General features: G+C 37.0%; 1 protein-coding gene across 1 annotated transcript; it reads right to left on the reverse strand.

Moving 5' to 3' along the window:
• Positions 1-1,285: 1,285 nt before the first annotated feature.
• LOC140883163 (protein TUNICAMYCIN INDUCED 1) lies at positions 1,286-4,050 on the reverse strand. Its single transcript, XM_073289526.1, has 3 exons — positions 3,691-4,050; positions 2,969-3,295; positions 1,286-2,179 (listed from the first exon to the last, which is right to left on the reverse strand). Exons 1-3 carry the CDS (start codon positions 3,862-3,864, stop codon positions 1,433-1,435), a joined length of 1,248 nt encoding a protein of 415 aa, XP_073145627.1. The 5' UTR covers positions 3,865-4,050; the 3' UTR covers positions 1,286-1,432.
• Between the last annotated feature and the right edge of the window lie 11,681 nt (positions 4,051-15,731).

A 15,731-nucleotide genomic window follows, 5' to 3' on the forward strand; every position in this document is an offset into this window, starting at 1 on the left:
AAATGCTTTTTCTTACCTTTATTCACTGCATGTCTAATGACTTCTGACTTCTATTTCTACATGTTTGAAAATCAAAAACTCCATCCATATAACCACATTTGGTATTATTATTTTTAGGCAAACTTTCATTTTACTGTTGTGAAATAATGTATTATATTTTCTAATTTTTTATTTTAGTTTTATACAATATTCACTAATTTTTTTTCATTATGAATTTGGTGGGCTATATTGATTAAGCTTACTCTCCTGTAGTTCATTCAGAAAAATGAGTGAGTTTTAACATAAGTGTTAAAAGATTTGTGATTGTATCCTCATTTATGGTAGAGAGGAGGAGGCAATATCCTAAAATTCTTACACAATATATTTAGTATTTTAAATTAAATTAAAATTTTCAATTTCTTCCTATGTTATTTTTATTTAATTTAATTTATTGTTGATTTTAGGATCCCACTCAATTTCAATTTGCATTTGAATTTTAAAATTTTAAAATTACTTCAAAATTTAAATTTAGGAATGAGAATCATAAGAGATTTATTATTGATTTTAGGATCCACTCAATCTACATTTGAATTTTAAAATTTGAAAAATATTACTTCAAATTTTAAAATTAGGAATGAGAATCACAAAAGATAGGAACAAATATATTTGGATTTATCGATCAATTTAAAATTTAAATCATGAAAAAATCTATATTTTATTTCTCAGATTATTTACATTTTATTTGTTACAAGTTTACATATTCACTTTAAATCATTTATAGCTTTTCTGATTTCCATTTTGATGGTGATGTTGACTACAATAAAATTATTTTATACAAATATATCGTATAGTACACCGATGAATATATTCAATATGAATAGATATCACACACAATATTTTAATAAAAACATCATCGTATCATATTAAAATATATTAAACTTTAATCATTTCACACACGCAACGCGTATGCCCCAGTCGCTAGTAGTAATAAATGTTGCATCAGTTTTGAATGTTGAAATATTAGCTTAAAAACTCTTTTTATATATATATATATATATATATATATATATATATATAATATAACATTTACCAATCATAAATCTATTTTGAACCATGAGCTTTCATTCACAAAGTACATGATACATCAAACGATGAATATATATATATATATATTTTTTCCAAATATTCATGTTTTAGAATATAATTTCTAAGGAATTTCACCTCAATAAAGCATGTGTTTCGTTGTGCCCAGACTCTAGGCTTAGCGCAATCAACTAACTAGAGGCAAGAGGCAATATTTCATCACTCTACCAACTTTTATGATGGTGTATCATTGTAATTTTACAGAACAAAGCAAGAAGGTGTTTGATCAAATCATTTATGTTATACATGCAGCAAGTGCTATCATACATAAGATATAAAAATTGGCTTCATTGTAAATAAGACTGCCTTTCTACCATTTTACATCAAGGGTTAGTGCCTCAGGAGAGACGAGCATTGAGGGCAACTTTGTAAATGAAAGATTTGCTAACAAACTATTCCATGCAAATGAATCTGCGTCGATAAAGGGTCTGATCCTCTTGATGACCATGGGCTTCAGGATCTCGCCTTCCATTCTTGCAGCTACATCATACAGGGCACGTTCAACCATAGGCCTTGTTCTCCAGTCGGCTAAAGTATTCCAGTACGTATCATTACTTCTTATCCCTCTTTCCAGTTCCAAATGGAAGTGAATTATGGCTGATGCTCTGATCCTTGCCTTGAGAGACCCCAAAGAAGAAATGGGATGGGCCTTTGAGTTGAGATAGCTCCTCAATATTCCTTCAAGAAACGCTATTCTAATGCTCAAAGAGCTAGAAGGATGCTTTGGTTTCTCATAGTTTGGCCAGATGTAGCATTTATTAGATAATAATTTGATTGCATCCACAGAGGAAAAGACGACCTTGATATTTGCAGAAGGTTGTTGATCTCTGTATGCAACAACAGAAGCAGATCCCATAATACCTATGGTTGGTAAAGCTGAGCATGAATCAGACCAAATGGATTCAACCCCGCTCCCTTTCCTATAGGTGAAACTACCATATAAAAGTTGATTGCGGTTAGAAGTAAGAAATATGGAGATTTCTTCGGCACTTTTCACTTCTAAACTGATGCCTTCACCAACTGATATTCGCCTTAGACCAGAGTGCGAAGTGTTTGACTGCAATAACGTAGCGATAAAACAAACTAATTACAAACACTTAAAATATTGCATGCATTCAGATTTCAGGACCAATTTAAGATAGCGTTTTCGAATGTTAGTTTTACTTTGATAGCCCCAAATATAGAATGCCTAATCTCGATGAAAAAAAACGGAAATTGAATCAAACTACTAAAGCCCATAAACAATTGTCACCGACAACAAGAGGTGGCAATATTCATTCTCCGCCATATGCCAGAAAATCATAAGTTGGCTTCTTTAGGCATCGTGATAATCTTCCAAAAGAATATATACTGCTATTTGAAATTTTAAACAATAATCCTAGTAGTAGCACTTGTTCAACTATTCAATAAATTGGAAGAAATTTGATTGATCACTTGCTTCACATCAAACTCATACGTGGATTTTGATGACACAAACAAGCCCATGACGAATTAACTTCAGAATGCAGACACCTGGAACAGAGGATCCTACACCCCATCATTTCAGAAAATAGTCATCAAAGATCTAATGTTGGTTCAAGCATTCTCGTAACTCAAACACAAACACCTCCAGCTTCACAAACACCTCCAGCTTCACAAACACCTCCAGTATTCTATGATCTTTTTCCCCCCTCCAAATCTATGCTGGGTTTGGACTCCACTACACGTCATTGGCTAAGCATTTCACGGTAGAGATAAATGCACGTGAACACCAAGGTCAATAGCTTTAAAATCAATAATTTATTTTTCCAAATTAACAAATCACCTGTCAAAAAGAAAGTAACGCCAAGATGGAAAAGAAACATACCGGTAACATGATTGACAGCTGATCATCATCTCCCATAACCTGTAACTCAAAAGGACCTTCGATTTTAAAACTATCAATTACAACATGTGACCCAATTTTCTTAACCAAAGACTCAAAGTCTGACGATACATTCTTTTTTATCACCGCCAATTTCTTCCATTCTGAAGGCTGCTCATGCATCTTAAGAACAATTTCACTCTTCCCAACTCGAACACGAAACTCATATCTCGGAACTACATCATACTTGGCTTTCTTTACTTTCAAATCTGATACCCGAATGTCCTCCAATGACCATCTCTCCTTACTAGCAATAGCATTCAAAACATTCTGAAATTAAACAAAAAAAAAAGTTATTGTTTGGCAGTAAGGAATCAGAAATTCGATCAGATGCCCAATCCTGAATTGAATGTAGCCATCCCCAAATCCGCATTCAATTAAACTTTTAGGTACACAATATCTTATCAACTTATTACTATCAATAACAGCAGTAACAATAAATAACCCATCAAATAAAAATATATGCCAAGAATATCACACTTGGACATACCAGCCCGCAGCCAATGGAGTCATACGAAAACCATTTCCTTTAAAAAAATGTTTCTACCCCATAGTTCGAACATCTAACCAGTGTAAAAAGTAAATCTCACTAATTTAAGGTAAATGAACTAAATCAGTAGGAGCAATTATCATGAAGAGATGTACATTCAAGATTTTACAGTGACCTGTAAAAAATGAGTGGGCTGAGGGCTGAGCTGCGATTCATGGACGGCGGTCACTCTCGGAAAGAGGAAGTGAGAGAGGTTGAATGGTGGTGGCGGAGGGATGATAGACGAGTGAATCCGCCAAAGGGTTTGGATGATAATACACAAAATCAGCGTGAAATTTCGGGTGACCATCGTATTCGGTGAAGTATACAAGAAAACACAGCAATCGAGTAATCCACTCGACGGCGGATACGAAGCAGGGGAGGCGGTGGTGCACGGCGGCGAAGGACCGGGGTAGGCGGGGCTGTGAGATCGTCGATGATCTGATTTCAACGGAGTAATTTGACATTTGGTTTCCGTGCGTGGGAAATTTCGTTGAAAAAGGATTGGTTCTAATTTTTTAGATAAATTATATTTTAAATTTTTAGATTTTTCATGGATAAATTAGCCAAAAATCTCACAACTCTATTTTTAATTTACAAATCTCTCTCTCTCTCTCAAAATATTTTATTAAGAATCCCCACTGTCAATTTTTTTTTCTAGCTCCCACTGTCATAATATTTATTAAGCGCTACCATTATCATATTTTTTTTTTTATTTCATCTCCCTCTGTCAAAATATTTAATTAAGAACTCCCGCTATCATTTTCTTTAATTTAAGCTCCCCATGTCAGAATTTCTTATTATATGTATAATGAACTTTAAATAAAATTATTAATTAAGAACATTAAATAAAAAACGAGACTCATTATCTTTAAGCAAATTTTAATTTTGGAAAATAAAAGAAAAGACGACGAAAAACTCTTGGATCAATGAGCTTCTATGAATGGCGATTATGGGCGACGACGACGATATTTTTCTCTTCAAAAGCATTGTTTTCTCTAGCGGTAATGTTAATTTTTTTTTTAAATTTTTTTGTAATTTGAGCTTCGTTTTTCATACTTGAGACTGTTTGGGCTTAGTTTTTGCATATTAGAAGTTTTCTTTGGCACATTTTTTTAATAAAAAATTGTTTCTTTTTGTCATTTCTGTTTTAGAGGTTTGTCTTGGTAGATTTGAGGATTTGACCGTGATTATTTGAGATTTTTTATGCGTGTGCAAGGATTGTGTTGAGTTGTCTTTCGATTAGTTCACTTTGTTTACTACCCAATATCTGTAATTTTTTCCCTTTCCAATCCACGTCTTGGTTAGATGGGGTGAGGAAAACAACTAATTTTCTAGTGAAATGTTATGTTTGATGTCAATTATATGATTTTTCTCTAAAAACTATACGCACTTTAAGGGATTGTATGATATTGGTAAATGATTTGCTGAGTTTAATGGAGTTATTTTTGGGGCCATCAACAAAGTATATATAGATTAAGCTAGAAACAGTGTGTCGGTAATATGTAGTTCTCCGTGAAAAAATGTTTGTGATTTTGAATCATGACAATGATGTCTCAAACATGATTCAATTGTACTGAGTTTGAAATTGAGAATAATTGATGTGTGGACTCTAAAAAGAAGTGAACATACACAAAGTAACAAATACGTTGAAAGGTAATTCACTTGGATTTTCCTTATTCTTTTTCCTTTAAATTGAATAATTAGACCAGTTTTTGTTTTTCAATTTTTATAATACTACTATGATTTTTTTAAAATATTGATTTCATGGAAGTATTGTACTGCATGGATTGATTTAAAAGTGTTGTTTCGGAAGATAAAATGTATTGTGCAAATTACAGCAATATGGAACAGATTCTATATGCAAACTCTAGTGAGTTTGGTCAGTGGCTTATGGAGGGGCACAACAGATGCACATGCAAAGAATTAGTTTAGAAATATATTTTCTGATAATGTATACCACATGCATTTAATCTTTTAAATTTTATTCTTTTTTGTCAAATGTTTCTTGATAATGTACTTGATTTCTTGACAGAGTCAGAAGATGAAGTATGAAACTTTGGCAGGAGTCCCATTTGGAAGTGTGGACGTCCATCTAGTATTTTAAAAATGAAACAAGTCTTGTAATATCTTTGTTGATCGATTTATCTCGGTGACTCAAATATATAATATTAGTAGTAGTTTATTTTATTTTTCAGTTTTCATTGATATACTGATAAAATTGCTTGGTGTTGATGTTGTTTGGTTCTATCTTGATCGTGTTGGTGTTTTTTGGATCAGTCACATATAGTATCAATACTATTATGAAATATCATTATTTTGATAATGATATTAGTACAAGGTATACACAACTATAGTACTAATATTATTCATCATAGTTAAGCATGTACTATTATTGTCTTCACATTGTTTGGTATATCACATGTATTACAAGTATTCTTCTAGATGTAACAATATTTTGATAATGATATAAGTACTGGGTGACCACAAATATTGTACTAATTAATCTAAGAAACTACATAAGTTCTCTTACAACGGTGTAATGCCCCGATTTTATCTTAAATGAGCTTATTTGAGATAATCGGATATTACAGAGTTCAAGAGCCGACTTATTTTTTATCAGGGTCTATTTTGCGTTTTTTAGCAATTTCAGGGACTAAAACGCAAAATTAGAGTTTGTTAGATATTTATAGCTCCTTTTGACTTATTCTTCACACCATCTCCTCCCCTTGGCCGATTTCCTCCATTGTTAACGCCTCCAAGTTTCTCCAAGATTCCAGATTTCTTCCCGAGCTCGATCCGTCCGTTGGAATTTATTTCTGAAGGCAGTTTAGCGATCACGGCAGCGAGAGCTCCGTTATATCGTAAGTTTTTCTTTGATCAGCTAAACTTTGATTTTTGAATGTTTTTAGAATCGATTGAGTTTCGGTTATGTTGTTTTTGGCAGAGTTCTGATCGTTTATTCTCAGTAGGTTTTGAATTAGAGTGTCGTTCGGATTTGTTATGATTTTTGGAAGCCTATTTTCAAAAATTGAGTTTTGAGATTTGTTGGGTTTGAGCCTTTATTTTTTCCTTAGCATTGATATGAGTTGATATCTATATTGTATTACTATCTGTGTTTTCGGTTTGATCAGTTTATAGCCGTTATGCCGCCGGTTTGAGTTTTGGGATTTTGAACCGTTTTTGAGTTATAGAACTTTCGCTATTGAGTTTTGATCGTCGTTGTTGATATTCTTTGCATCCATACAGATTCGTTTGGAGTTTGTCGAGCCCTGCGTTAGCAGCATTCAATCGTCGAAGAGTTGGACGAAGAGCGGTAAAGAGTTTACCTTGTGCCTTGTTGTTGTTTAGGTTGTATATATTTTGATATAACCTCTTTTGTAGCGTATCCAGAGTTGGAGCTAATTGCATTGAAAGGTACAAGCAGTCATCGTTTAGCGGGATATCATATTCGAGACTGTTGGTTCTTGAGTTTTCTATTAAAATCACATAATTTCATCAATACTTGTTCTAGCATGTGGAACTTGTATTTTGTTATTGATTGAGCTTTTTGTTATATGGCTTTATGATTATGTTTTCGTATACATTCATCTTGAGCCAAACCTTTGATTTCAGCGGGCAGAACGACCCTTTTTATTTAGACATTTTGGGGGCTATATGCGAGTGGCCTAGGTTGTAGAAGTTCACCTAGTGTCAGCATACTCCTTATAGTCGCACCAAAGTTTAGGGGATTGGGATACGTGACACCACCTCGATTGGGAGAGTCGATGAGTTTTTACGTGATCTCATCCTCGGAATCCCAAAAGCAGAGCAGCAATCCCTTGTTTATCAGAATTGATATCCCTGTTTTAAAGACATGCATATCATTCGTTTTGATTTGATTATGTTGTCTTGAAAGCATTTTGTTGATATATATTACTTGTATTACTTGTTATGTTGCTTTTACTGGGAATATTATTCTCACCGGAGTTATCCGGCTGTTACTTTGTTTTGTATGTGTACTTGGCAACAGGAGGGGCATGATCAAGTCAGCGAAGAACTGGTTAGCATCAAGAGTGAGAGATAGAAGTGAGACTCGGTTTAGAAGTCGAATTCAGCATGTCAATCTAGTCTTTGTTTTGAAGCGTGTTTAGAACTTGAACTTGGATTGAAGGTTGTTTTTGCATGTGATTCGAACTTGTTATGTTTTGTATTCGGATTGTAATAGTTAGAACCGATGCATGTCCTATCCTTTTGAGCAGATGATCAACTCTAAAACTTCATGTATTAATTGGAGAGATTGCGATTGTAAAGTATGATTATGATTTGAATGTTTTGGATTGAGTTTTATCAAGCCTTCTGCTGTATTTTTGCATCTGTACTGTCACTGCTCGATCGGTGAGATTTGACCGATCGAGCGAGTGATATTTTGTCATGTTTCTGTTCTTGTTTCAGGGTGCCCGCTCGATCGGTGGTTTTTGACCGATCGAGCATTGCTGGGTTTTAATCCCGGGCAGAAAGTTGGCATTTTTGGGCTCGCTCGATCGGTTGAATTTTATCGATCGAGCGAGGCACTATTTCAAATTTTTTTTTCCTTTATTACTTTTAGTCTTGGATCTTGTATGCTTAATTGTTGTTTAATCCGAGATTAGTTGTTTAGAACCGAGGTCTCACATTAAGTGGTATCAGAGCGATAAGATTCTTGGTTGAACTAGAGTGAGCGGGGTAGTTCGAGTCCGCATGTATTGGCTCCTCGCATGTGTTTGAGTTATTTAATTGTTTATTTAATTCCATTCAAGCATGCTTTATTAAGAGAATTATTTGAATTACATGATTATGTGATTTAATTTATAAAGCATGAACTACTTGAGATATAACTGTTTTGTTATAGATTGGTATCCGATATTCTGAGAGGTTGAAATGGCACCGAGTTGTAGCGATTGAGATATCTTGTGTCCTAACCTTTGATTATTAGATGGGTCCTCGTCGAGTTATTAACAGAAACCCACCGCCAGTTACTCCACCGAATGAGCAAGCTAGTACTAAAACTGTTCAAATTGATGCTACAGCGACGCCTATGGAAACCTTGCTGAAGAGATTTCAGTCGTTTAATCCTCCTTTATTGCTAGGTACAGAGAATCCGGTTGACTGTGAGAGCTGTTTGGATGACATCGATCAGTTGTTCGATTCCCTTGATTAATTTGACGACCGCCGAACTAGGTTAGTCATTCATCAGCTTCGTGGTATTGCTAAGAATTGGTGGATCATGACGAAGAGATCCATGGAGAATCGAGGTACAGTTGTTACTTGGTCTCTTTTCAAAACTGAGTTTTATAAGCGATTTTCCCTGTTTTGTACCAAAAGGATAAGGTAGCCGAGTTTGCTAATCTGAGGCAAGGGAACTTGAACATTGAAGAGTATGTTGCCAAATTCGATAGTCTGTTGTGTTTTGCACTGCATATCGCCGACAATGAAGAAGCCAAAGCCGACCAGTTCATTAATTGTCTGAACCCCGACATCTTCACGTTGGTAAATACTGCTAGGTATGATAACTTTGCGGATGCCATGAATCATGCAAAGGGAGCTGAAGCAGGTTTGTGGAGACAGAGAGGAAATCAGATGGTACCTCAGCAGCCGAGACAGTCTCAGAATCAACCGTCTCAGTATCAGAATCAGTCATCACAGTATCAGAACCAACCACAGAGGTACGAAGGAGGAACCAATGGTGGTCATAGGAAGGATCATTACAAAGCAAGAGGAAAACAGTTCAAGAAGCAGGGGAACAGTTCTTCTAGTTCCAGTGGTTCCAAGAAGTTTGGTTCAGGACAGAGTTCTAGATCTTCATCTTTGTTCTGCAACAAATGTGGAGGTAGACACTCCCCGGACCAGTGTGTAGGAGTCTTTGGGAACTGCAATACCTGTCAGAAACCGAGACACTTTTCTAAGGTGTGCCCTCAGCGTAGTAGAGATCGAGCTCAGAGTGGGAGTTCATCAAGACCTGCAGCTCAGCCTAAGAGACAGTCTTCTGCAATTCAATCCTTTCAGCCTCAGCAGCAGAACAGACAGGGAGGTAACCCGAATACGAACCAGCCTCTGAGACAGCAGGCACGAGTCTTTTCTTTGACAGAGGATCAGGCAGCACCGGACGATGTTATAGCAGGTAATTGTTCGATTTTCAGTTATTCTGCTCATGTATTGATAGATACAGGTGGTTCCCATTCCTTTATCTCTGAAAAATTTGTGTTGATGCATGCTTTGCAAACTAAGTTGTTGCCTACTGTAGTAGCTGTTACTTCACCTTTGGGTGGAGGAATTGTTTCTGTCAGATTAGTCAGGAACTGTGAACTTTGTTTTGAGGGAAATTTGTTAGAGTTCGACTGTATTGTACTTGGGCTATCTGATTTTGACTGTATTGTTGGTATAGATGTTTTAACCAAGTACAGGGCAACAGTCGATTGTTTTATGAAGGTTTTCAGATTCAGACCTGAAATGGTAGACTAGTTGAAATTCTTTGGTAAGGGTTCTCGATCTAGAATTCCTTTGATTTCAGTGTTATCTATGACTCGTTTGTTCCAGAGAGGTGCAGAGGGATTTTTGGTTTATGCAGCTAATGTACTGAAATCTAGCCCTGAATTGGTTGATATACCAGTGGTTAGGGAATTTGCTGATGTGTTTTCGAAAGAGATTCCTGGATTTCCGCCTATTCGAGAGATCAAATTCAACATCGATTTAGTGTCAGGTACTCAACCTATTTCCAAAGCTCCGTATCGTATGGCACCGGTCGAATTGAGAGAATTGAAGGAGCGACTTAAGGATTTGATTGCCAAGGGATACATCAGACCTAGTGTGTCGCCTTGGGGTGCTTCTGTTCTGTTTGTTCGGAAGAAGGATGGTTCTATGCGGCTCTGTATCGACTACCGTCAACTGAATCAGGCTACAGTTAAGAACATGTATCCTTTACCCCGAATAGATGATCTTTTTGATTAGCAGCAGGGTTCTTCTGTCTATTCGAAGATTGATTTGAGGTCAGGTTATCATCAGCTGAGAGTGCGAGAGGAAGATGTTCCTAAGAACTTATTCAGAATGAGGTATGATCATTTCGAGTTTATAGTCATTCCGTTCGGTTTTGACTAATGCTCCAGCGGTTTTTATGGGTTTGATGAACCGTATCTTTCAGCGCTATTTAGATGAGTTTGTTATTATCTTCATCGATGATATTCTTATCTACTCGAAGAACTGTATGACCATGCAGAGCATTTGAGGATCATCTTGCAGATTTTGCGAGTTGAGCAGTTGTTTGCCAAGCTATCTAAGTGTGAATTCTGGTTGGATTGAGTTGTCTTTCTCGGTCATATTATTTCTGGAGATGAGATTTCTGTTGATCCCAGCAAGATTGAAACGGTTATGAATTGACCTAGACCGACATCAGTACCTGAGATCCGAAGCTTTATGGGTTTAGCTGGTTATTATCGCCGATTCATTGAGGGATTCTCATCTATTTCCCAGCCGATTACCCAGCTGACTCAGAAGAATGCGCCTTTTATCTGGACTGCAGATTGTGAGGCTAGATTTGTTGATCTGAAGAGGAGACTGACCAGTGCTCCGATTCTTTCTATTCCAAAAGGTACTGGAGGTTTTACTGTGTATTGTGATGCTTCTAACCGAGGCTTGGGATGTGTTCTTATGCAGAATAAGCATGTGCTAGCGTATGCATCGAGGCAGCTGAAAGCCGCACGAGACTCGTTATCCGGTTCATGATCTTGAACTCGCTGCGATCGTCTTTGCTCTGAAGATCTGGCGTCACTATCTTTATGGTGAGTCTTTCGAGATCTTTTCTGACCATAAGAGCCTTAAGTATTTGTTTTCACAGGCAGAGCTGAACATGAGACAGAGAAGATGGTTAGATTTGTTGAATGCAGTTGCAGATGCCTTGAGCCGAAAGCTTTGTTCTTTATCTCTTTCTACTATCGGTGTTTCTCAGTTGATCGATGATTGTTGCACTTCTGTTTTGGAGTTTGAAATAGATAGGAAGACTATCAAAGTATTTGCTATTCGAGCCAAGCCAGAGTTATTTATTTCGATCAAAGAAGCTCAGAAGTCTGATCCGAGCACTCAAATTTCAGTAGAGAAAGTCAGATCTGGGCATCAGTCTGAATTCCAGGTCAGAGATGATGTTTTGTTTGTGAATAGCCGTATTGCTGTGCCTGATATTTCAGAGTTGAAGCACCGTATTCTCTGAGAAGCGCATTGCAGTCGGTTCAGTGTTCATCCTGGAGGCCGTAAGATGTATAACGATCTGAAGAATCAGTTTTGGTGGAAGAAGATGAAGAGCGATGTTGCGAGGTTTGTATCTTGATGTTTGAACTGTCAGCAAGTGAAAGAAGAAAGAAAGCGACCAGCTGGTCTCTTGCACAGTCTATCTATTCCTGAATGGAAATGAGATCACATTTCTATGGATTCGTCACAAAGCTACCGCGATCTGTTCGAGGATGCGATGCTATTTGGGTAGTGATTGACATATTGACAAAGTTTGCTTGTTTTATTCCATACAGGATGACGTATCGTGACGATCAGATTGTTGAGTTGTATGTTTTCAACGTTGTGAGATTGCATGGTGTGCCGAAGTCGATCGTTTCAGACCGAGACCCTAGATTCACTTCTCACTTTTGGCACAGTCTTCAAGAGGCACTTGGTACTCGATTGCATCTAAGTACAACTTATCATCCTCAGATCGATGGACAGTCAGAGCAGACTATCCAGATGTTAGAGGATATGCTTCGAGCAGTAGTGCTAGACTTTGGCACTAGTTGGCAGGATTTCTTGCCTCTTGTCGAGTTTTCTTACAACAACAGCTTCCAAGCGAGTATTGGTATGGCGCCTTTTGAGGCTTTGTACGGTGAGAAGTGCCGATCTCCGTTGTTTTGGGATGATTTGTTCGAGTCACCTGATTTGGGACCGGATATGCTTCGAGATATGACAGAGCAAGTAAAGATCATTCAGACGAGAATGAAGTCAGCTTAGGATAGACAGGCAAAGTATGCGAATATCAGACGTAGACCTCTGAGTTTCGAGCAGGGAGACCAAGTTTTCCTTAATATTTCTCCTTTCAGAGGCACTGTCAGATTTGGTAAGAGAGGGAAGTTATCTCCGAGATTCATCGGACCGTACGAGATTCTCGAGAAGTTAGGCGATCTTGCCTACAGACTTGCACTTCCTTCGTCTTCATCTAGTATTCACGAAGTTTTTCACGTCTCTATGTTGCGGAAGTATCATCCAGATCCTTCTCATATTCTTCAGCCTGACGAAGCCGAGTTAGATGAGACTCTGAGATATTTTGAACGACCAATTCAGATCCTTGATCGGAAGGAGAAACAGCTCAAAACCAAGTTGATTCCTTTGGTGAAAGGGTAGTGGAGCCGTCACGGGGTTGAGGAAGCGACTTGGGAGACAAAATCTGACATGAGACATCGATTTTCGGAGTTATTCGGATGACGTGAGTTCTTATTACTGTCTTTAGATCTTTATTCTATCTTATGAGTTGTGATTCTTATTGATTTCGAGGACGAAATCTCTTCTTAGAGGGGGAGAATTGTAACGCCCCGATTTTATCTTAATTGAGCTTATTTGAGATAATCGGAGATTACAGAGTTTAAGAGCCGACTTGTTTTTTATCAAGGTCTATTTTGCAATTTTTGGCAATTTCAGGGACTAAAATGCAAATTGGAGTTTGTTAGATATTTATAGATTCTTTTGACTTATTCTTCACACCATCTCCTCCCCTTGGCCGATTTCCTCCATTGTTAACGCCTCCAAGTTTCTCCAAGATTCCAGATTTCTTCCCGAGCTCGATCCGTCCGTTGAAATTTATTTCTAAAGGCAGTTTAGCAATCACGGCAGCGAGAGCTCCGTTATATCGTAAGTTTTTCTTCGACCAGCTAAACTTTGATTTTCGGATTTTGTTAGAATCGATTGAGTTTCGGTTATGTTGTTGTTGGCATAGTTCTGATCATTTATTCTCAGTCAATTTTGAATTTGAGCGTCGTTCGGATTTGTTATGATTTTTGAAAGCCTATTTTCGAAAATTGAGTTTTTCGATTTGTTGGGTTTGAGCCTTTATTGTTGCCTTATCATTGATATGAGTTGATATCGATATTGTACTGCTGTCTGGGTTTTCAGTTTGATCCGTTTATAGCCGTTATGCCGCCGGTTTAAATTTTGGGATTTTGAACCGTTTTTGAGTTATAGAACTTTGGCTATTGAGTTTTGATTGTTGTTGTTGATCTTTTTTGCCTCCGTACAGATTAGTTTGGAGTTTGTCGAGCCCTGCGTTAGCAGCATTGGATCGTCGAAGAGTTGGATGAAGAGCGGTAAAGAGTTTACCTTGAGCCTTGTTGTTGTTTAGGTTGTATAGATTTTGATATAACCTCTTTTGTAGCGTATCCAGAGTTCGAGCTACTTGCATTGAAAAGTACAAGCAGTAATCGTTTAGCGGGATAGCATACTCGAGACTGTTGGTTCTTGAGTTTTCCCTTAAAATCACATACTTGCATCAATACTTGTTCTAGCATGTGAAACTTGTATTTTGTTTTTGATTGAGCTTTTTGTTATATGGCTTTATGGTTATGTTTTCGTATGCATTCATCTTGAGCCAAACATTTGATTTCAGTGGGCAGAACGACCCTTTTTATTTAGACGTTTTGGGGGCTATACTGCGAGTGGCCTGGGTTGTAGAAGTTCACCTAGTGCCAGCATACTCCTTATATTCGCACCAAAGTTTAGGGGATTGGGATACGTGACACCACCTTGATTGGGAGAGTCGGTGAGTTGTTACGTGATCTCATCCTCGGGATCCCAAAAGCAGAGCAGCAATCCCTTGTTTATCAGAATTGATATCCCTATTTTAAAGACATGCATATCATTCATTTTGATTTGATTATGTTGTCTTGAAAGCATGTTGTTGATATATATTACTTGTATTACTTGTTATGTTGCTTTTACTGGGAATATTATTCTCACCGGAGTTATCTGGTTGTTGTTTTGTTTTGTATGTGTACTTGGCAATAGGAGGGGCAGGATCAAGTCAGCGAAGACCTGGTTAGCATCAAGAGTGAGAGATAGAAGTGAGACTCGGTTTAGAAGTCGAATTCAGCATGTCAATCAGGTCTTTGTTTTGAAGCGTATTTAGAACTTGAACTTGGATTGAAGGTTGTTTTTGCATGTGATTCAAAATTGTTATGTTTTGTATTAGGATTGTAATAGTTAGAACCGATGCATGTTATATCCTTTTGAGCATATGATCAACTCTAGAACTTTATGTATTAATTGGAGAGATTGTGATTGTAATGCATGATTATGATTTGAATGTTTTGGATTGAGTTTTATCAAGTCTTCTGCTGTATTTTTGCATCTGTACTGTCACCGCTCGATCGGTGAGATTTGAACGATCGAGCGAGTGACATTTTGTCATGTTTCTGTTCTTGTTTCAGGGTGCCCGCTCGATCGGTGGTTTTTGACCGATCGAGCGGTGCTGGGTTTTAATCCCGGGCAGAAAGTTGGCATTTTTGGGCTCGCTCGATCGGTTGAATTCTACCGATCGAGCGAGGCATTATTTCAGATTTTTTTTCCTTTATTACTTTTAGTCTTGGATCTTGTATGCTTAATTGTTTTTTAATCCGATATTAGTTGTTTAGAACCGAGGTCTCAAAAATGGCATGGTCACGAACGAACGTACAAGAACCAAGATCACTAACTCATACATGTGTTCGTGGGACCACACATTAGGTATTATTGATACAAAAATTAAGCTATTGTGTACCACAAATCAAGAAATAAGTACTGCATAGTAATATATCATTTGTACTATTGATACCAAACATGAGCGAAGGCCACTAAATCATACATGCGCTTGTGGTACCACTCATTGGGTATTATTGATACTATAGTGAAGCTATTGTGTACCAAAAATCAAGAAATAAGTACTACATAGTAAGACTATTCGTATTAATGATACCATAAATGAACAAAGACACTAGCTCATGCACTTGTTCATGGTCATTAATGACATATAAATCACTCAAATATATGTTTATACATCCAAGATAAATGTAACATATATGGTCATTAATGAAATATAAGTCACTCAAAAATATGTTTATACATCAAAGATATATCTAACATCTATGATCATTCATGATATAT

This window comes from Henckelia pumila, chromosome 2, assembly GCF_033568475.1.
Source record: "Henckelia pumila isolate YLH828 chromosome 2, ASM3356847v2, whole genome shotgun sequence".
Lineage (NCBI taxonomy): Eukaryota > Viridiplantae > Streptophyta > Magnoliopsida > Lamiales > Gesneriaceae > Henckelia > Henckelia pumila.

What these genes read in the sequence shown, in the direction of transcription:
- LOC140883163 (XM_073289526.1), bottom strand. Translation starts at nt 3,864, where the DNA reads ATGGTCACCCGAAATTTCACGCTGATTTTGTGTATTATCATCCAAACC. An exon ending in AGCCCACTCATTTTTTACAG is followed by an intron (nt 3,296 to 3,690) that starts GTCACTGTAAAA and finishes GTTTAATTTCAG; the next exon opens with AATGTTTTGAATGCTATTGC. An exon ending in AGCTGTCAATCATGTTACCG is followed by an intron (nt 2,180 to 2,968) that starts GTATGTTTCTTT and finishes ACGTTATTGCAG; the next exon opens with TCAAACACTTCGCACTCTGG.